Source organism: Columba livia, chromosome 2, assembly GCF_036013475.1.
Source record: "Columba livia isolate bColLiv1 breed racing homer chromosome 2, bColLiv1.pat.W.v2, whole genome shotgun sequence".
In the NCBI taxonomy this organism is placed as follows: domain Eukaryota; kingdom Metazoa; phylum Chordata; class Aves; order Columbiformes; family Columbidae; genus Columba; species Columba livia.
Window position 1 is genome coordinate 18,751,600 of NC_088603.1, and position 23,336 is coordinate 18,774,935.

General features: G+C 40.4%; 1 protein-coding gene across 2 annotated transcripts in view; it reads right to left on the reverse strand.

Moving 5' to 3' along the window:
- Positions 1–16,311: 16,311 nt before the first annotated feature.
- Positions 16,312–23,336, reverse strand: part of GPR158 (G protein-coupled receptor 158) — a 199,224-nt gene continuing 192,199 nt past the window's right edge. Inside the window, exons 10-12 of one of the 2 annotated variants that reach the window (XM_065050719.1) lie at positions 22,802–22,948; positions 21,231–22,050; positions 16,312–21,104 (exon numbers count right to left, since the gene is read on the reverse strand). In XM_065050719.1, the coding sequence (XP_064906791.1) occupies positions 20,599–21,104; positions 21,231–22,050; positions 22,802–22,948 (1,473 nt within the window). In that variant the 3' untranslated portion in view covers positions 16,312–20,598. Of the gene's footprint in view, positions 22,051–22,801; positions 22,949–23,336 lie in introns of both variants that reach the window. The other variant, XM_065050718.1, reaches the window with a different exon arrangement.

The window sequence follows — 23,336 nt, forward strand, 5'->3', positions numbered from 1 at the left end:
TCATTGTTGCAGATCATATATCATCAATCTGCCTGTGACCAAAAAAAGGGTATATAATCTGATGACCACAACAAGGCAGGATTTAATAACTGGGCTACCTCCCAATAGGCTGCTTATTCTATAGTGACCTGTAAAAGCAATATTTGCATCCTCCCTTGCAAATCCTCCACCTGCTTCTTTACTGAGCCAGTCTACTGGGTAAGAGGTAAATGGGAGTCAGAGATATATGGCAGCCAGTATGACAATACCTGTGCTTCTATGTTAAGATTCGTTAACAGGTTTAACAACATTATTCCAGACACTGTAATAGTTTTGACTGATATTATGTCTTATGTTCTGTTTTCTGAAGATAATATCCATATTAACCCTCAGGGAATCAAGAAATAGAAGTTTCTTCACCACTTCGTTTTGTATGTTTTCACTGACCTCATGTATGCAATACACATTGTCTATACAGATTGTTTAATTTAGGAGGACATAAAGAAAAAGTTGCAAATTAGAGACGCACTGTATTTTTATTCCTGTTTGTATTAGTTATTAAGACTTCTATGTACCTTTAATCTGATCAGAAGTATGGTCTCACACACCAGGTTGTGCTCCTCCAGCAAGTGCCCCAAACATGGTATCCACAGGATTTCAGTGCTCTCTGTTGCAGGGGAGGAAGGACACAGTAACACTGAAGTGGAAAACCCAGGGATAAGAAGGATCTGCTTTTACACCAAACCTCTCACTGCACCAAACCCAAGAAGGTTACAACGAATGTAATGCTGCAAGTACCAGGGTGCTCTAGGAAAATACATTTAACAACGCAGAGCCAGAAGAAGCTTTCAGGTCCAAACCTCAACATAACAAATCTACAGAGGAAAACAAACAAACAAACAAACAACAAAACAGAATGTGGAGGAGACTGACTTCTTAAAGCCTGAGGGACTGACATTGTCTAAACAGAATTAGGTTAATGCAGTTGCTGCAATGTTAGCCTAAACTGCAGCTCCCAGAAGGATGAGACCAGTGGCAGGGTGAAAAACTTGTTTCTGCACTTTTCATGTATTTTTAGGAAAAGGATTTTTATATTGCTCTTTCTTGCCTAATGAATGATCAAAGTTTTCCACATTTTAGGATGGAAATATGCTGGCCCCAATTTTTTTTTCCTAGTCTATGCCCACACGATGTATTCACAGCCTCCCAGTGGAGAAACATTACTTGAGGCTCAAAAAAAGAATAAATAAATTAGTAAAAGGCAGTTGTATGCAATATACATCCACATATATAGCTGTGAGGTTCTGGTCTTGTGCTCGGAGCTTCTTTTTCACAGGCTAATTCACAGCCTGGTACTCTTCTGGCTTCCTATTGTGAAGTAGTTTACTCCTTTTTAGTCACTTCATTAAATATCTAGTGCATAATATTAATGATATTCTCAGCAAATGAGAAGAATTACAAACACAGTGATGACAGAGAATAATCAAAAAGCAGAAGGAAGTTTCTAATGGGAAAATGGAGCCTCCCACAGAGAATTATGCTTAAAATATCATCTGTCACTAATTGATACAGCCACTGGTGTTGGAGATGTTGTTTTGCACCTGATTTAAATAGAGTTCAAGGAATACTTAAATCAGACACTGAATTTGAAGTGCTTATTGTGTTTTTTTCTGAAGCAATGTAGTAAAAAGACTATTTCAGAGACCCCAGACACTCACCAGCCAACACCAGTGTCACCCCAGCTGTGTGGGAAAGGGCTGGGACAGCGCAGTTCCGTATCACTAGGTGGCCTAGATACTCATCCAGGTATATCCACCTCTGCATGAAGGAGAAATTGTGGTGATTGCCTGGATCCTTATTCCTCAGAGACCAGTGCTTCTGGAAAAGGAGGAGGAGAGGAGGAGAATTAACTCACCTGCCCAGAGCAGAGCTCTCTCTGAAACCTGCAGTGAGGCTGGTATGAATTTGTAAGACTTCTGAAATGAAGAGTGTAACAAATTCCAGGCTTCTGGGTTTCCCAGGTTCCTCTGAAGGATTAAACACACATTGCACTGGATTTTCTTGTGCCTGAAGCTGTGACTGCAGAGTGACAATATTCACACAGGACCCCTGGGGACCCTTGAATCCATTCCTGGCAAAAAATAGGCTGCATGTATGTGTTGCTGCATGTAGGAGTTAGCTGCTCCTCTGCCATGAAAGTATCCTCCTCAAAGTTATTTTTGTATAGCTACTCTTTCTGTAACTATGTGCAAAGCCTCAAGTTTTAATTGCCTCCTGATGTTTGAGCTTTTAGGATTCGTGTTTTTAGGATCCTCTTTGCAGCTGTTTAATTCATAGAGATTCATATATAAATGAAAGCTGATGTTTTCCACCTGATCAAGTCCCTGCATTTAAGTTAGGAAACTAAAGATACACATTTCAATCAAAGAACTAAATATTTATTTCAAATGTTTTCCTGCATTATTATTTAGGGATGGTGGAGGAGGGGGACAGGGAAGAAATGTGCTTCTCTCTGATTCAACCACTGAAGTGCAAACCATGAATGAAGCTGCTTCTCCAGCTCCCTTCCTAGCAAACCATCGTTCTTAGACACAGCTTAAGATCACGTTTTCATCTTATTGTTGACTTCCTCCGCATTTACTTTGAGGAAGAGAAGTAATGCCATGCAGCGGTCTGGCTCAGTGGGAGTTAGCAGCAATAGCTACAGGAAGGTTTTTTAAACCTTTATGAAACCAACATATCAAAGGGCAAAAGCCAAGCTACAGAGGACGGTTATTGTGCCAGGACGATAGCACAGATACCCTCCCTGGAACTGGTTAAGGTTTTTTTTTTCATGAAGCCTTTTATATTGCTTTCAGAAAATGCCAGACCATTGAAACTTTTCATGGCAATGTACTGATGTAGCTTTCTTCGATAAGAGCTTATTTAATTTATAATGTACACCTGGTCAAACAAAGAGAAGATAACTCTCCATGGTGCACCAATGTCACCATAATTGCCAGGCTACAGCCACTCTTCCTATATTTTTTTAATTAAACTTGAAAAGAATCACATAAACAAGCAACAATACCCTCCATGGAACAGCGTTTTTATTTTTCCAGCTCTCCTTAGTCCTCCCCTAATGGCAACACACTGTGTGTCAGCTCAAAGAACATATACCTTGGAAAAGCTCTGCCAGGAGGAAGGAAGGTGATTGTTGTTGCTAGAGGGTTAGAGCTGGGGTTTCCGAGGTATTTTAGCTATGCATTTCCTTACTTCCAAAAATGCTCATATTTCTTTTAGATTTAAAATTAAGGCTTAATTCATAAGTTGTTACAGGTTTTCTTGTAATTTAAACATTTTAGTTCTCTTCGAGCTGCTGCCATATGCGTTGAACTTTAACCGTGTTCGGTAAGATCTTAAGAACACAGTATATCACCAGCATCAATCAAGACTACAGCTGCAATAGCATAGTCATTTGTAATGCTCATGTACAGAAGGTCAAAGCTTTTTGTACATTTGGAACCCCTGAATGGGAATGTTAACACCATCAGATCATTCCTCTGCTCTAGGAAAAACACTGCCAGATAGCAAACCCAATAAATCAAGACAGAAGACTTGGATTCGCACCTCATGTCAGAGAAGGTTGGAGTAGATTGGCTCCTTTTTATATAAAAGGTTTTTAGATCAAGACTGGTGTTTCAGGGCTTCTTGATGTTTCAGAATCTCCCGTCTAAAGGTCTGCCTGCAAAAAGCAGCAGTTCACTCCACAGTGATTCACTTTAGTAGATACACCACGGAAAAACTCCCCAGCAACACTTTACTCTGAGTCACATTTCTCCGAAGTAGCATCTATTCAATGTACACGGACTGACTGTTACCTTACTTCATCAATTAAAATCTGGAGCATTGCATAAACATGACTGGAGGAAAGGTACATCCTAATGGATTTGCTTCTGTCATGGTGATGGAATACATCTGCAGAACAAGAAAGTTAACATACAGAAATAGTCTCCTGCTTTTAGAGCTTTTGTTTGTATTTTTCAAATAACTGTTTTTACATGTCAGGGTCTTCAGGCAGCACCTAGGAGATAAATAATGTAAGCATGCCTATGTGTGTATTTAAATGCATTTTATACATACATACATGTATTTGCATATACATCATGAAGTATTTTTCTACGTAAATTACTTGGTTGGTTATTCGTGAAAGCATGGTACAAGACGGAGCTCGAAGACTCGTAGCAGAGGGTCGTGGTTCACTGCCAGCCGTGTCCCACTGGTGCTGCCAGAGGGATTCTGGCTGAAGTCACAGCAGCTGTCGCGGTGAACAGCCCAGGGCAGCTGGCAGGCAGGCGGTGCAGGAGCTGTAGGCACAGCGGCAGAGTTAAGAATAAAGACTTCACTCACATCATGACAGCAAAATAACTGAATTGGTGCAAACTTCAGATTCCCCCAACCTTCTATTAACTGTTTCAAGCTTATTCAAGGCAAGAAGATTTAAATGGATAATTATAGTTATGGAATATTAGGGGGGAAAAATTACACTATACCCATAGAAGTTAAATGAAAGCTTATCGTTATTGACAAACCTGATATACACAAGTTTTGTTACTCATAATTAGGTAGTAATCCTGCTTAACAGCATTCTGGGAAGTAAATGTGGCTTTCTCAGTAAAGACAACAGTGGTGACTCTTGCCTCAGTTATACTTTACAAGGTCAGCATTGATGTTTGAACTAGTAACCTCAACTACCTTCATGATTAAGACAGAGAACTTAGTATAGCATAATAGAATCATTTAGGTTGGAAAAAACACTTAAGATCATTGAGTCCAATGGTTAACCTAACTACTCAGTCCAACCACTAAACCATGTCCCTAAGCACGATGTCTACACATCTTTTAGATACCCCCAGGGATGGTGACTCAGCCACTTCCCTGGGCAGCCTGTTCCAATGCTTGACAAGGTATTTTGGGGTGTGTTTTATTTGATGTCTCAGGCGTGGAGTTTAGCAGGAGACTAATTGTGTCCCAAACTCCATCAACAGTATTGATTCGATCTCTGTTTGAAAAGGGTACCTAAGAAGACTCACAGATAGAGATGTTGGCTTTTACTCAGATGGACAGTATTTTGGGTAGTCTTTGCGAATAAAGCTGCTGATACTTCCCAGGTTTCCTCAGTTCTCTCCTTCATCCCTCCCACACACCTTTCATGGTGGAGTTCTCCTTCTTGTTACTTTTTTTCCCCAACCCCTGCAGCACAGGAAAATCATGGCTCTTCGTGGTTCCCAGGATGGGATCTGGCTGGACCATGGTGTGAAGGGTGGTCATCTTGGTGAACTGTCATGATCTGTACAGCAGGTTTGATGGAAGGCTCTAGAGTCCACAGGGACTATTTCAGCTGCCTGCACTTTCACCAGGGCACAATACCAATGGCCCTGTACTAGAACTCCAAAAGAGCTGAGAGGAGCTTGGGCAGCTGCAGCTGAGCACTTCAGTGAAAGAGCGAGCCCAAATGCAGTGGCGTCATGTCACCGTTTGGAAATGCTGTGCCATTACTGTGCTCCTGGATGAGGGAACACAGGAGTACTGTCCTGGCACATTTAAGCAAGGTTAAACAAACGGGTTAACTAAGAAAGCATTGAGAAGAAGGTCTCACCTGTACTTGGGTCTTGGTATCTGTTTCTTGGGTTAACAAGGCCATCAAGGAGGACATGGAATCATGGTGCTCAACCACAGTGCATTATTGATGTATGCAGTTTACAATACTGATGGTTGCTATGGACTTCAGAGTTACAATGCAGGGGAAAATACAACATGCATGTGCAAAGAAATGCATGGATATTCATTTCTCAAAGAAAGGGTATGATATTTAGCTGAGTGGTGTAAAAGACTGGCTTCAACAGCAGGCAGGCCAGCTATGTATCTGGGGAGGTGTGATCACACTGCATATATCACACCTGTGCTATGGCATATAAGTTTTTGAGGAAGAGAAAGAACTTAAATGGCTAAGTAAATGTGCTGATTTAGCTCAGTGATAAGTGACATTTTGGGGGCAGAAAGAAGGGGTGGTTAGATTTCTGAGTGGGTTGAAGTGAGATGCATTTGCACCCTCACCATTGATATGGCGAATCTCAGCCGCTCCCTGTAACTACACAGCAATTGTCCAGCTCTCTACACTTGCTTGTGCACCAAGCACCTTTTAAACCTCAATTCATATTAAGCATGACTTGTCCCAACATTAGCAGTATGATCCACATACTTCATGGATATCCAATTTCACTGTCATACAGATTTTCAAACTTGGCAAATTATGGACCCCAAATTCATCATATACACATTTAATAGTTTCCAGTGCTGGAATAATTCTGTACTACCTAGCACTTCATACCTATGATTAATAGCCTTAATATTCATCTCACTATACACATGTATTTTACCTGATACTGATACTATACTGCTACTCTTAATTTCGGTAATTTAAGGTATTCTTTTAATGTTTAGAACAATATCAGTTTCAAGTGAAATTGCAATCCATATATTATTTAAGTCATTTTAAGCTTCAAGTCACTTTATATGACATCATTTCAATTACATCCTTGCTCAATATAGAGAGCACTTACTCATAAAAGAGAATGAGTTAGTCAGATGTACAGAGTTTTCAAGGTCACTACATTGTTAATAAAACTTGTTAACTGACACAGGCATTAGTCATAAAGCTGAGTAAATGGAATGATTAAGCCACTCGCAGTTCTTCACCATTCTGTTACATCCTGCCTTCTAAAGAGAGAATTTTTATTTTGGGGCCTGATTTAAACCTACTTAAGTCAGTGGAAAAACTCCCTGTGGCTTCACTGGGCTGTGTATCAGACTGCCACTAAATAACAGCACCACATTCATGAAAGGAGCGGACACCAGTTTGATAACTTGGGCAGACTCCTACATATCAGCTCCTGGCACAGTTTGTAGCTGTAACGTTCATCTCAGCAAAACAGATGGAGACTGACCAAGCTCTAGGTGGAACTGTAATTACATTTTATTCCTTCAGACATCTCTTACTGCAGAAAGCACAGAATTTCCTTGCTGCAGAAAGCGTGGAATAATTACTAATTGGGATTGACAGGGGTTTGTTGACCCCCAATGGTGGGCTGTTATTCATTTGCTTGGTGCAATGGACCAAATGAAAGTACACGTGCAACATGCAACCATACAAAGTGTGCAATAAACAGGGATCTCCAAACAGAGACACTTCAATTTAATGAAATTCCCACTCAGCTCCTGGGAGAAATCAAAACCGATCAGCTCCCTTTTAGTGATAAGGAGTACATTATTTCTGTATACATTACCACTCTACACTGAATACTAATGAGTACTATGTATTCTGTTTAAAAATGAAGGATTTTGTCTGGCTTGTGTCTGTTCTGCCTTACTCAGACAGTCACCCATGCTGTATGATTAGGTATTTGAATGATCCTTGCCAGATGAAAAGTTGGGAGGCTGGAACGAAGACTAAGGCATTGTCAGTGCCAATATGTACAATATAGGATGAATCACGTCCTGTGTGGGATCCCACATCTCACCTAGTATGAGACATCTTGGATACTTCTAAATCTGAGCTAGTCATCCTTATCTCCCTTTATGATCACTGGGAAGGTGGCAACTTTAGGGTGCCATTTAAATGACCTCCTGTAGTCTTTAGTGTGAAATGAATTATGCCATAGACCCCAATGACTACTGAATAAATCTCCACTGACCATACAGGGGTCCTAAGAAGACTCACCCATATGTAGGTTTCCACATGGTGAGATTCATCCAAATCACTCCCACCCAAAGCATCTGCTGGTTGGTACCATGAGGTAGCAGAAAGACCAAGTTGCCAGTATACATTGCCACCTATAGAGGCAGAATCCCTCCCTGGCAATTCCACCCCTTAGGAAGCAGAGAGATTGAGGGGCTCAGAAATCCTCTTTGAGGAGCCTGTCCACAGCAGTCCCATGTAGAAGCAAGGGAATGAGGGAATGCATACAAGAGAAAATGTCCAGTTAAATGGACAACTTGCTAAACAAAAATATACATACACAAGGTGTACATAAGGTGGCTACAGACTCCAGAGACTGAGGGATTAAATATACTGGAAAGTAATGGGGGACAGGTAGGACCTCAGCCAGAAAGCTGACCCAGTTAGGATCAGCAGGACAGCAAAGCCTTTATCATTAGAGGGAGCTGGAAAAAATACAGTGAGTGTATGAACAGTATCATCAGTGTGTCACACAGCAGAGGGAAAACAGCAAGGTGAAAGGACTCCTCCTCCTGGTAGTAATAATAATAAGGGAACATTTAATTAAAAATCCAAGACACTCAAAAGATGTATCCAGAAGGTACAACACAACAGCAGCAAAACTGTGTCTTTTAGTGCAATTCAGTTATTAGTGCCACAGTCCCCCCCATGAAACAGTTTTACCTAAACAAAGAAAATCCTAATCCAGCACAGTCATAAGAAAGGAAAATCAAGGTTTTAGGAGACGGACCAGAAAGAAGCTGCAGTTCATGCAAATGATTATATTGCTATTGGCAAAGCAGCTATAAAATGCAGCTATAAAATTCTCTTAAGAATTTGCAAACAAGCATAGAGTCTTCCTACATTATTGTAGAGTATGTGGTTCATGATACAGTATGAACAGTATGGATACACACAGACTTTAGTCAACAGAATTATCTCCATCTCTGAAAATTATTATATCTCTTTTATCTTTCATTTTTGCCTCCGAATACTCTTTAACAAATCTTAAACAATACCTTAATAGACAAGAATAGCTGGAAAAGTGGAGAATAATTTTTTAAATTGTCAATGATGTGCTCTTTATATTCACATGATAGTCACCCCTCATTCCTCTTTTGCTTGTGTCTTTGTCTTGCCATAATCCAATAAGCACTTAAAAAAAACCCCAAAACAGCACTTATTTATGTGTGTGCATTTTTGTCTTACACAACCTAAACTGATGCAACGATGCTGCCACTCCTGCCTTGTGCCACTCAGAGAGCTCAGAAAGGCCGGGGGGATGAGCCAGAGTGGGGGGCTCAGCCAAGTGGGCAGCAGCGTCTGGAGCAAAATGTCAGGGGGGAGAAGAGAATTCAGAGCACAAGTCAAGGTGAAGGGTGATTAACATTTGGGAGGTGAGGATAGAGCAGGTGGTCTTTGCTGAGATGATTTTGAAGCTGCAAGAACAGGAAAACCAGCAGGTTTTAGCAAAGGCACAAGCACAGGCCTAGCAGGAAAGGTGGAGGAAAAAAAACTACTAACACAAAGTTTCTGTGTCTGAGACAAAGATGGAGAAGCTAAGAATCACAGACAAGGAAACATGCAGGTGAGAAAGGATAAATAGGGTTTTTGAAGACACCTAAATTCTTGGTGCTTCTAAGTCTCCCTTGTTTTCAGTGTCCTCCTCAGAAGCAACAGATAGAGCTGAAAAATCCTACTGAAGGAGATGAGCTCTAACCAGGCCAAGCAAAAGCTGGACATCAGGTATGTAAAAGGGGTAATAAAAGAAATCTGCAGCCAGGGGTTCTAGACATAAAGCAGCAAGTCTAGGAAATATCTGTGCATCTGAGCCTGTATTAGTAAATGAGCTCATTTCAAAGACTCTTAGTAAGAGGAGAGAGGGTGAGAAAATGCAGTCCTTGAAGGAGATCAGTAGAGAACACTAGAAAAGGAGGATGAGGAAGTGCTCTTAAAGCATTCTACAAAAGCTGGGTTTACTTTGCATGAAGGTTGTGACAGTGACGTTAAACACAGATAAACTGTATGCTCATGACAGATTTGATCTCCACATTGTGCCACAACTTACCTTCCTTCTGAGCAGAGTCAGCTCTGTTTACAGAGCCCAGCTATTTTAGTTAGGGATGCAAAGATGAACAGACTTCGATATTACCTCTTTGAATTTACCTAGCCCCATGGAACTGAACAGAGAGGAAGTGCTGCTGAACTTAAACAGACATACAAAATTGCACCAGAAGTATGACAGATTAAAATACCCAAAACTGTCCTTGTGACATTTGGCTAGTATTTGGTGAAGCAAGGAGGATTTTTAATTTGCTCTTCGTGTGTATACAGCAATGCTGCGATAGCACCAGCAAGCTGTGCAGGCGTGCAAGGGAAATTCTGGAGAACTCCTGATGTTTATGCTAAAAACCAGCAAGTATTCATTTCCTCCATCTGAACATCTCAGGAAAACATAAGAACTTTAATATAGGAAAAGGTCAGGTCATTCCAACCTCGAGTTTGTCTGGGCTTTATTTTTGTTTTCTAAGAAAAGCTGCAAATCATAAAATAGCCAAGAGAAAATTTCACATAGCATAACATAGCTTACATTAACCAAGCTGCCATAACTTGCAAGTTGATAATCACCTACTTTGTGAATCAATATGCATTTTACTGCCATTCATCACTATATAATCCACTGTCATATAAAAGGTGAGGAGCAGTATCATGCATGTGTTCTTTAGTGCTATCAGGAGTATCTGAGGACTGTAAGATTTTGATTGCATCCTTCTTCCTACCATCTTTTGGAAGCAGTCAGGTCATCCCCACACAATGATGGAAAGTTAGGGCACAGGGAGCCTGGGAGCGAGACCAGTACCTATGTAAAAATTCTGCCCCTAAATTATTTGCCAAATATCAAACTGGAAGTTCACAGCCAGGCAGAAAAGTCAATGAGTGTGGCTTTGTCCTGCCTGTCTTTGGTTTGGGGCAGGTGGGAAGTATTTTACCATGACAGCTCTAGTCTGTATGGTAGTATGTGATTTAAAAATAAAGTGGGATGTTTGGAGAAAAGGAGGATAATAGCACTGCCATCTGCCCAGGCCTTGAGCTCAGGAAAGTACCTCTGAGTGATCAAAGGGAGCTGAACAGCCAGAAGAAAAAAGCTGAAAAGAGCTTTAGTTTGCAGCACAATGCTTCTGGCCTCTGGCTGAGAAGAGAGCAAAACCAAGCACAAGGCACTGCGACATTTCCAATGAAAAGGCGAACCTTTTGTACTACCTGCAGGGTGGCAAAGGGCAGTAAGCACCTGGTGGGACCACCAGCTGGAGGGCTGGGATGTGAATGGGCAGCTCTTGGGACAGTGAATGCTTTTTTGTTCCTTAGGGGTTTTGTACCAGGCGGATTGCTGACAGCAGGTTTCTGTTTCCCTGGTATGAAATGTGAGCCAGATCCTGACTTAACACAGGCCAGCTCATTCGGTGGCCTAGTTAAAATGAGCTTGTGCTCTCTCCATCCCAGTCTTGGTGAAAAGGGATCTGTGCTGTCAAACACATTCTCTCTCCTGTTTGGCTCTAATAACTCATTCCTGGTAGTCCAAAATGCATTAATTCTGGATACAGTCAACGTGTGGTCCTGTGTGCTGTTCAAAAGAGTTTCCCACGCCAAGAGTCCACCTGGCTTAGCGTCAGCCTGTTCCTCCAAGCAGCTGTACGAGGGCAAGGATTCTTTTGCTGACTTCGCAGATTTGCTATTGCCATTTGTAAAGATTCATCACACCATTAAAAACAATAATCTTTCAGACTGGAGTTTTCAAAGAGGACTGGAGACCAAATTCCTTTTCTGGTGGCTTTGAAAACCAGTAATTTTTATGCTAAGAATTAACCAACTAATGGTTTGTCTCTCATTCAGTAAACTGATACCTCCTGTCCTCTCAGTCTTCTTTTGGGTCCTATGAAGTTACACCAGAAACTGTGTTTCTCATGTCAGGAGACAAGAACAAGCAAAGCAAAGCAGGAACTCTGCATGAATAGCCCCTAAAAGCTGCATTGTTTTGTGTAAATGTATTTCATTTCAGAACCTACCTCTTGGATACTCCAAACATGCCCACACTTTTGAAGTAACAATATCCAAATAATTTACTTCCATAGAAAGGTAATTTATTGTGAGGTTAAAGCAGGAACAGCATAAATGGTGCCTTAACATAAACACAATCATACACAGGCAGACGTGGTTCCTGCACCTCCTGTTGAAATCCTTCTGCACTAGGGCAAATACACCAGTAGTGAAAACTGAGTTTGGACAAGAACTACAAGATACACACTTGTTTCAGTGAAATCACAAGTAATTTAAATAGACAGAAGGTACAGCCAGAAATGTAATACAGTTTTCTCTAAGCTCCTTAATGCTAAAAGTAATTGGCTTTGAATGGGAAAGTAATAAACAAAATCCTCATTGTTTTGTTTTGTTTTCTTCCCCAGGAATGCCAGGGTCTTCACATTTTCACTATCAGCTGTTTAACAAAGAAAAAAGCAGCTTTATCTCATTGATTTTTCTGTTAGTATCTGCTAGTCCATTCTATTGAATTATAATGTTGTTCCAAAGGAATTAAGAATGATATCTAAATTTACAAGGTATGCTTAAAACACCAAAGCAACTGGTTTAGCAAGTAGTTCAGCTTCCGTGTAAAAATGCTTGTCATGCACTGATGAGATGGCAAATCCAAAAAACCCTACCTAGGCACAGTATTTTTGTCATATGGCTTTGCAGTTCCAGTTGTAATGTAGACAACAAACAGTTGAATGGAAAGGTCATGCAGCGTATAATTGCTATCTACAACTAATCATAAATCCTAGAAGCAAAAATACATCTAAATAACATGTAGAAAGTAATGAATGTAGCATTTTGCTTGCAGTTCTCACCTACTGCAATTTTGTTGGTCATTAAAACAGAATATATAATTAAACAGAATAAAAGTTGACAAAGTTGTATTTTAAAATATTTAACTACTTCTGAAGGAAAATTCTATAAATTGTGAAACTATTGCCTTCTGCTTTAAACACAAAGAAATTTGTGAGGTTAATGTTGGCCTTGCAATGGAGCAGCTGAGATGCAAATAAAAGTTTTGTAGCAAGTTCCTGTGGAATAATAAAATACTTATCACAGAGATAACACAACTGCTGTCAACAAAGGGAAATTGAAATATTACACCCCAGAAGTATTAAAATGAGTACAAACATAACTATTAAAATACATTGCCTTCAGAGGAGCACTGGCCAATTTTTCTAGCTTATAGAAATCTTGTACGTTTGCCAAGTACCTCATAAAACATGATGTGGGAACAGAGCTGGGCAGGTGTCTTCTCCAGTGGTGCTGTGATTTTCCCTTGATGAAGTCTCCAAGATGACTGCTTGTAACCATGGGCTTATTACCACCCTGCAGCTTCAAAAAAATCTTAATGGAACAAAGACATCATTATATGATACTATTTTTAGCACTGAAATATCTCAAATCTAGCTGTTTTTCATCTGTAGTAGTGCAGCCAGTCTAAACTCCCTGTCAACATCATCTGTCAAGCAGCACAGCTACTAGCGTTCAACTCCAAACAGATTCGGGCTGCTCCAAAAGAATCTGCCTCGCTTCAGCAACCCTGCAACACACAAACCCATCTCCTCCTCACTGTTCTGGCCAACTTCTGTGCAGCACCAGGGGGAAAGGTACAGCAGAAAGCCACCATCATGGGTCTTTGACAAACAGATCCACCCAACACAGGTTTTTAAGCTGACTCATGATTCCCCATCATGAAGTAAGGGCACAGCAGCCCAACAGTATCAGGGTTTTTTTTTCACACAATGAAAAATTGGACCCAACTCATCTACAGAGAAAACTAAAATCCAGTAATTTGATGGTAAAATGTCCAGTGTTTGACTTTTTTGTACACTTTCAGTGACTGAAAGTGGTAACTCATAAATTAATGAAAAAAAAAAAAAATTACCTACATAAATCACCTGCATAAATGGAGAGATAATGTTCAATTTTCCAAGTATTAAAGAACCAGAAGATTGAATATTGCAAAATGATGGCAGCCTGGCAAATCAAGTGAAACAATCAATACCTTTTACTAAATTCTAGCATTGCTAAAGCTAATTTCTGAGTTGATGAAAAAAGCTCCTTTAGAATTGGAAAAAGCTCACTCCAACCTGTCAGACATACTATTTTATTAAGAAAAAAAAAGTGCTCAGCTTGAAATAACTTCTCTGCAGGCAGACATGCAGCCCTGTCACCCTGAACCAAATCAACTGCCATTTTGCAGAACTGCATTCAAACATTTCCCCCCCTCCTTCCCCCAAATTAGAATTTCTTTAATGGTTCGTACAGATCCCAGTACTTATTTGAAAAAACCCTTGAAGTGTTAGTGAGAAATTTTATCCTTCTTTTAGGATTTGTTTGGGTTTTTTTTGGGAAGACATACTTTCAGCCATGTACCATCTCAAGTACTCACTCAACTGTTCTTCCCAATCAACTTAAAATAATTTCCTTCTTCACTTTGTCACCATGACCACTGTGAGCTGTGGGGATGACAAGAAAAGCAAAATGCCTTTCTATTACAGCAGCTGGTGTTTGTTAAGGGGGTTTGTCCACGGTTATTGTGTTGTATAAATGACTACGTGTCCTGTACTGTTAGCAGGAATCTAAGCTGCCTGGGGTACCCATCTGCAGGCAAACAAAAGGATGATGTGAAGAACACGTTCTAGCAGTGAACACTGTTCATAGGACAATAAGATCATTCAGATAGGACCTTACGAGGTCTACAGTCCAACCTGCTGCTCAGAGAAGGGTCAGCTACAAGATTAGGGCTTTACCCAGTCAGTTCATTAAAAGCTCCAAGGAAGGGAACTGCACAACCTCTGGGCAATCTTCTCCACTACTTGACTTCTGTCACGGTGAAAAAGTTTTCCATATATTCTGAACCTCTCTTGCTTGAATTTATATCCATTGTCTCTCTTCCACCATGCACTCCTGTGAAGAGCCCATCTCTGTCTTCTCCATAACCTCCCCCTGGGTGCCCAAAGACTGCTGGTGGCTCCCTCAGCCTTCTCAAGGCAGGGAAGGTGCACCCACAGTTTCATCTCACATGAAACGCATTTTATAATAGGAGCACGGTCATAGAAAATACAGCTATGGATGACTTCCAAAGCCACAAAACTTTGGAAATCATTCCCTTCTTAAAGACTGTGAATGTCAGCAGTGTGGCTCAGACAGCCACTGTTAGTTTTGACCCCCTGGGACTGGGAGAGCGAAGCTGCCCCAGGTTTGAGCTGAGCCCCATGAAGTGCTTCAGAGGGAGATCTCCAGGCCTTTTTCTTTTTTTTTTCTGATATCTGAACTTCTTACTTACCAAGGACTTGCACAAAGTTCATTTACTGAGTGTAAGTAATTATCTTTCCCTCCTCTCCCCCTCATGTCCCCATCACGCCTGATACCATGACTCAGACTGGTTACCCAAATGGCAGCATTTCAACCCAGGAGGCACTGGAAAGGGTACAAATGAATATACATATGTCTCTGCAAGAACCCACCAGAATTCCTGTGTCAGTAATGGGTCATTAAAAAAGCAGGGATGACGACAACAAACTAATTTAATCTAACTATCTGTATTTATGCAGACATAAGGACTTAGGAAGGTTGTGCTGAATGAAACACTCACCTAGCACCATATCCAGCAGTGGGTGATTATGGAATGAAAACTGGGTGATAATGGAAAGACAATTCTCCTACTTAGCAGCCATCTACAGATTAGGGATTTAAGAGTTTTGTATCCACCATTTTCAGGGATCTTGGTCAATTTCTCTTACATGATCTCTCCAGTGGTTTTTGGACTCATGATATCCACAGCAATCTCTGAGAGTGAGCTCCACAATTTATTGTTGCCACATGTAGAAGAAAACTTCATTTGTTTTAAACTGCTCTGTGATGGCTGCCTTGGGTGTCCCATCGTTTCTGCACAACAAAACTCAGCAAACACCAGTTTCCTAATTACCATTTGTAGTTTTATATAGGTCTCATCCCTCTCTCAGTCACCTCTCTAGCAAGCTAAACAAGTAGCAGTTGGTGCAGTCACCCCTCACACAGCAGCCACTCTCAGTCTATGATCATCTTTGTTACCATTCTTTGTATCTTTCCTATGTGTTAGACATATATTTTAGATGAGGAACCCAGGCATGCACACATATGGAACAAATGAGCTATAAGATTTTACAATGCTATCTATTTATTTCCTAATATTTTCTAACATTCTATTTGCCATTGTATTCGGCCAAATACAGCACAGACCCTACAATTTTGATCTCAAAATTGCAGGCACTGAGAAAAGAGAACTGCCAGTCATGATATTTCCTTAACCTGAAATCCCGAACACAGTACACATCTGGTCTAAAGGTTTCTGTCCAGAAAATACGAGGAATATCCAGAAAATGCTAATGTCACGTTCAGAACATATAAGCTGTAAAACTAAGTTATTTTACAAGTTTGATGAAAAACCTGTTTGGTTTGGATTAGTAATGACTTCAGATAATCACAACACAAATGCCTGCAGATAATTTTTATATAAATGTGCTTTATTGCTGAGAAGTTACATTATTTACATGCTGCAACACATTACAACATAAATCTATCGAGTATTTCATGGTGGATGCTGTTGGTTGCCAGATAACATTGTTATAAGAACCACATTATAAAGTGAAGAGACTTACAGCTTTATATACTCTACAACTTGAGTAGCTAAAATGTTAAAAGTCAAAAGGCAGTGTTTTCTCAGGCCTGCCTGTTGTCATTTGCATGCAAAAGCCTAAGGAGAGCAAATATAAAAGTATTGTCCAGTTTCAGGTCTATGATGCCACCAAAGCTGATGATAGGTGTGTACTGATTTATATTTTAAAGCGTATAATCTTGCATAAATTATACAAGTCTCATAAGATTGGTATAAATCTAATTATTTATAAACCATGGCTTAGAAATAAAGGAGAAATGCAGCCTGCACATGCATTTAAAAGGACAACCTAGCAAATGTTTGTGACCTTAGTGTTTATTATCTTTTCTCTTAACGGATCTGCTAGAAAACACGTTAATTCTAGAGCTGCACTTCTCTTGGCTGAATAATGACAATGAAACTCCAGAAAAAGACAATTAAGCAATCTAGCCAATATATGCTGGTGGAGAAAAATCTATGAAATACAGAACATTATTTATGCCTAACTTAGTATGCCTTCATTAAGCAATGTTTCTAGCAGCATCATAGTGAAATAGAGTAGTTGAGTGAAGTTTGGCCCCTCATTTTCTTAAATGCGAAATAATTTAAAATCCCACTTGAATCTGCAGCCCAAATATCAGTTGCTAAATAATCTGGAGAAAGCTTTATTGCTTTCTAAAGGGAAAGTTCTCCAACTGTATCAGTCTTAGGAGATGTGACTACGAGAAGCCTAAAGAACCGTAACAGACAGTTTTTAAGAAGTGAAAGGGTCAGGATGAAAGAATAAAAACAATCAAGAATATACAAGCCAATGCCTTCCCTGGTAAATCAGCCATCATTCTTCTGCTTGTCATGTCACTGGGCTGTTTTACACCAGCCAAGGAATGGGCTTTGTTTCTGTGTTTCTAATCAAGCTACATTTTAAAAAAGAAAGGGAACAGAAAACGAGCAAGGAACGGTAGATAGGTAGCGGTGGCACGGATACAGTCATGCATGAAGGGCTTGGCCCTGCCAGTGACGGCGGGGCAGTGGTACCGTGTGGATGCTTTGCCGCCATGGATCCCCTCACCCTTGGTGCATGTTGCACCCTGACACGGCTGCTGCAGAGCAGGGGCAGCGTGTCCTCGCTTGGCCAGGATGTGTAGGAGGGAGGGCAAGAGGAGCATCGCCACCGGGGCTGGCGCCTGCTCCTTCTAACCGCCTGTCTCTGAAAGGCAGTGAGCACGTGCAAACGTCTTTCATGGCTCCATCACGGACGCCCACTTCTAACCCCAATGCCTGGCTCTGACAAAGCACTGACTCCCATTAGTGAGTCAGGGCAACCCGACATGAGCTGTCCTCACCACCCCGTTCACACAAAGCACCGCTGAGATGAGCTGTGGAACCTCCCTTTGGGGACAGGTCACCACGCTCAGCAGGCCTAAAGCTGTGCATCTCTCTGCACACAGGGTGAGTGCGCTCCTGGAGGGCTCCCAGAAAGCTGTGTTCCCAGGATGGACTTCTTCCCATGCAGCAAAATGCAGGGTTACTTTTCTCCCTGAAGAGCTGATCAAAGTCCACTGAAGTTGATGGAAAAGTTACTGTTGAACCCCGTTAGCGTCTGGGACTCAGAAGGGAGAATCTGGGCACACCGGGCCTAACCTCAGCTCTTTTCCACACTAAGCAGAGAGCTGGATTTGGGCTGCACATGGGATGTCCCTGGCACTGTGTGTGCAAAGTGGGTGCACAGATGTCCAAAGCACTCAGACTTGGATGCCTGACTCCCTTTCACAGGTGAACAGGGATTCTGGGCTGCCAGGGTCCCGGTCAGAAGATGTGTGTTGAAGGCAAAGACCAGATCTCCTAGGCCACAATTACACCCTACAAAAGACGGGCAGGCAAATCAGACAAGCCCAGGGTAGCAAAGACCTAAGTCAGTGTGTCCCCATGGTGGAATCAAGCACTGCCCAAGCTAATCAGGTTGACTGGGACAGTTCAGCCCACTTTAATCTGGAGCTAATAGGCAGAACTTAAGAGCGAGACCAATGTGTTCAGACAGCACTGAAACCTGAGCTGACTTGTCTTCAGCTGGCTCAGGTGTCGGCATGTTCCAGGTTTGGGCTCAGCAGAGGCAGCAGGAAGATCAGGTCTGTCTTGATCTGTCTGTGTAGATGTGCCCATAAACTCCTGTGCTTTTTAAAGGACAAAACAAAAAAAAGTCCTCTTCATACCAAGCTTTTCTAAGTCTCTCTGCTCATTGCATTTTATCTTAAGCCACTTTTTCTATGATGCCACAAAAATCAGTTTATACTACATACGTGTATGTGCATGTGTATATTAGATATGACATTTTTATATATATTAAACATATATAAATATCTATTTTATATATATATTTTTATATATATATTAAACAACACATTCTGTTCAATCATCCTTATTTCACATTCTTCCACTGAATCCCATCACTTCTTTCAAATTGCACAAGTTCTTTAGGACTGAGCTGTCTTTGTTTTGGAGTACTGTATGTATAGCCAATTCTAGTGAATAGCACTTTACTGACACTGCATTTAGATGCCTGAAGGTATTTTATTATTTGTGATACTCCTCAGAATCTTTACAATATGTGCTCAGGCCCCGATGGCGTGCCATCACTAAGACTTGCAGTTGTGAATGGGACATTTATGAATTGAGCTAATATGCATGATAAGGACTGTAGGTATTACTGAAAGTTAGCACTGTGTTAAACAGTAACTTTTACTGTAAATGTACATATAAATTTAAAAAAAATCAAAGCATTTTGAGAGTGGGAGAGAGATGCCACCACTTCCATTCCCACTACCTCTTACAGTTGTGTATACGAGGGGAGTAATATTTTTGACTCCTCTCTTGACTCCAAAAGCCAATTTTTGGAAGTTTGCCAACAGGAATAAACAGTGCACTGTTCTATATGAGCCAGCTAACAGAGTTGTCTGGTTTTAGTAAAACAGGTTCGCATTTCTGCTGTAGATTCATTGTTGTTCTTGCTTGTCTTATTCAGCAGGATATGCTCAGTATGAAATACTGAACAAGATCATCACCATCCATGTTTAAAGTAAGAATTCTGGTTTGTTAGATGATATTTTCCAATTAGTAACAAACAACAGATACGTTGTCCTAAGACTTATCAGAATATGCAGCTAAGACGACTGAATTTCCGTTATTAACCAAGTCTATGAGCATTAGCAGGGAAGTGCATAACAAGTAACTTACAGCATATAAAACCCCTGAATAATACAGTATCAAACTATAAATTTAAATAACAGTGAGTAGACAAAAAAAAAAAATCACTATATAAATCATAGGAAAGGGGAAAAAAAAATCTTCAAAGCTCAAAGGAACTTCCCGATATGAATTACGGCTTCCATAGCCAGTGAAAGATTACTGCAATTCTACATATAAACCAAAAAGTCTACAGCAGGTACTTTAACTTGCAATCAGAAGACAGTATCTGTGAATTGCATAAATGTGTTGTTGTTTCACATAATATCAAAGTTATTTGCAAAAATTATACAATCTGGAATGCTTTAGTATGAGACACAACAATGTACTTAAACACACAGTAATAAGAAAACGAGAGCAATCATTATATAAAATGTATTTTTGGGATGCATTGAGTTAGCAGTGCTATCTGGATTAAATATGTTAAGTGAAAAGTCGTCATATTAATAAGCTGCTCATTGATACTCCTTTTTGCCATCAGGACATTTCTACTTCTGCTGGATCTTTAAAGTCCCAAGGGCAAGTGAGAGCCAATTGTGGCATTCAGGAATTATTCAGTTAAGATCTACACTGTGTGTTTGTAACCACCATATTTTTTTTCCTTTAAAAGAGAAGTGATTTCATAAAGGCAGGTTTCTTTCATTGAAACGGTAAAATCCTTGGAGCAGGGACCATATCCTGGGCACTGCTAATCAAACTGTTGGCACTAAACAAATAAATAATAAGAACATTAATGATAATTTACTTTGCTTAAATCCTACTCATTTGTAGTGCTGATTCCCTTGATTTTAGTGATACTCCTTAGGAACTTTCAGATCCTTTTGGCCTAAGTCCCCTTTGTCTTTCCTGTTGTCTTTCTTCTCAATGTTGCTACTCTCCTCAGTCCAAAAGCCTCTTATTTTCGAGGTGTTGCTGTTTTATTTGCACTTATAGCAGAGGTGTTTGATAAAGCTACACTTCTTTCTGCATTTGGTAAATCTGGTGTATCATACTCCCAAGGGCAGACTTCAGCTCGAGATGCTAAAGGTTGCTGTAAGTAACTACTTGGCTTATGGGAGTCAGATGAAAGCACATTTCCCTCGGAAGAGGCATTTTTTTTCTGTTCTGCCAATTTATTGAGGTTTTCTTTTTCTGCTGCTTTCTGGGGCAGCTCCTCCCGCTCCCCAGGACAGGTATTAGGTGCATATCTATTAACATTCTCACACTTAAGCCCAGGGGAGACCTGAGCCTTGGAATTCGACTGTTTTTTCTCATTTTCAAAGGCCTGCTGCTCTTGTGTCTCCCGAGTGGCTGCCTCCACCTTCTCTGAGCTCTTTTGATTTGACTGTTGATACCCTTCGGGTGTCTTCAGCTTATGATGAGGCTTCCCCTTTGGCTGGGAAGGGTGGTTTTTCTCTGACTCTGAGGAAGCAATAGACACATGTTTTTGAACTTTAGAGTCAGAAGGCACAGGACCAGGAGTTTGGTCATATAATTCCCAAGGACAAACTTCTCCTATGTCGAAATTGTCCTTGTGCAGAGACTTACCTGGGCCTGTGTCTGGATTTGCAGGTGTTTGACTAACCCTTTGCTGTTTCATAATTCCAGATTTATGGGTTTTCTTTGTTTCCTCAGAGTGGGTTTCCTTCCGGTGGGAATCTTTATGCTCCCCTTTATCGGAGGCTGAGTGCTTTTTGCTGGCCTCCTTACCCTTCTGCTGAGATTTGTGAGTTTTGGTGCTTTCTTCTAGACTTTGCGTTTTACTTGTTATTCCCAGAGTCTTTTCCTTGGCACTAGCAATAACACTGAGAGATTTTTGTAACACAGATGTTCTTGGATGCAGAGGTTTCTTATCACCACTTAAGTTATGTGCACTTACTGATTTGCACACCAAAGGGACTGATTCAGTGGAGACAGCTTCAACTTTTTCCAGGGCATTTTTGGTTAATTTGTTATCATTCAAAGAATCCAGATGAGAATTCTCAGCAGCTGTAACTTCTGTGCTTTCTGTAGTTAAGCTGTTTGGTTCTTCTGTTTGATCCCTAACATGATCATAACTGCTGTGGGACTTTTTTAATGAAAATACTCTGTTTTTCAAAGTCTCTTCTTTTGGCTTTGCCGAACTCATGGACTCCTGTGGATTTTTTCTCAGCGTGGCTGTGTTCTTCACAGCACTGTGCTCCATCAGGTCCTTCTCGTCCCTGGAGCATTGCCTGGTGACCGTCTCAGGGATTTCTGTAATACGTCGCATTATCGAGCGCCCCAAGCCCTTTTTAGAGCACCTTTTTTTCTGGAGATGTGGGTTATTAGCAATCATCTTTTTCCTTTTATAGATTTCAAGCTGGGCATACAGTTTCTTCAACTCATCCTGCAAAGCAAAGTGAATGGCAAAACTAGTACATACAGAGGGAGTCCAGTCAAACAAGCAGCCTGATGAATGCACTACCCATTGCTCTAAAAATCACATTAAACTTATATCACTGTCTTTTCTAATTCTTGTATATGCCATTTCTCCATCAACTTGAACCCCACTTTTCCACTTCAAAAAATAAACTCAAGCTTCGTGCACAAACATGTCACCTTCCACAGCTGTGTATCATATAGCATGCACAATTTATATGCATTCATGCAGTATGTTTCAGATTTCACAATGCTGTGGTGTATGCTTTCCTTTCCATTCCTTATTCCAGGAACACAAGCCCTTTTATAATGTAAAATATGAATAAAGTATTTTTTCTATTAAACATGTGTTTTAAAATTTTATGTTATATAGTTATATATAGCTATGTATGTGTTACATACAAATGACTAATCACACTGACACGAAATCCTGTTTGCACTTCAAGATAACTGAAAGAGCCTATGTAAACTGAGAAACAGCTCTTGCTGTGGATGATTCCCCCTCTTTAGCCTCCAGTATGACTTTTGCTATAACCAGTAATGAAGTGAATATTTTCCATGACATTTTACGCGACCTGATACCACAAACACTGAGACCTAAGATGGCCTGTTTCAGCTGATATCTGAAGAAAAAAGTCAAATGGATGCAATTCAGAGTTAACTTGTAGGAAAAAGTGTTGTTCTTGAAAATAAATGCTATTTCAATGAGTTATATATACCCGAATATCTTCAGGATCCAAACTATGTTCACTCCATGCTGAATTGATACTGCTGTTCAGATAGGATCCAGATCGACCCATATCAAGCTCATCTTCATAAGCTTCTGTAGCTATATCATCTCTTGGGTTATTGCTTGAATGTGAAAACTGCAATAAGTATTCATAAAAAAGAGGTTGCCATCAGTGCAAAATTTACTTCAGCATCACTGAAAGAGTTTACATCAACAGTTATTACAGCACAACGATCCTTCTGTGGATTTCATGTGATTTTCTGAACTCGAAATGCTAGCTAATAGGCATCACTGGCACAAGTATTGTCCTACAGAATATCAGTATTGTATGGAAGGAACTCTTATTAATGACGGCTTAACTTGACAAATCTTAGTGATTTGTACAAGAAAAAAGAAGTATTTATTTTAATGCTTATTTGAGCCTCTTTAAATGGTAGTTAAATTAAGCTAGTATGTAAATAGACTGTCAGCCAGTGTTTCCAATTAGACTGCTAAAAACCATAAGACTGTATTCTATAGTCCAT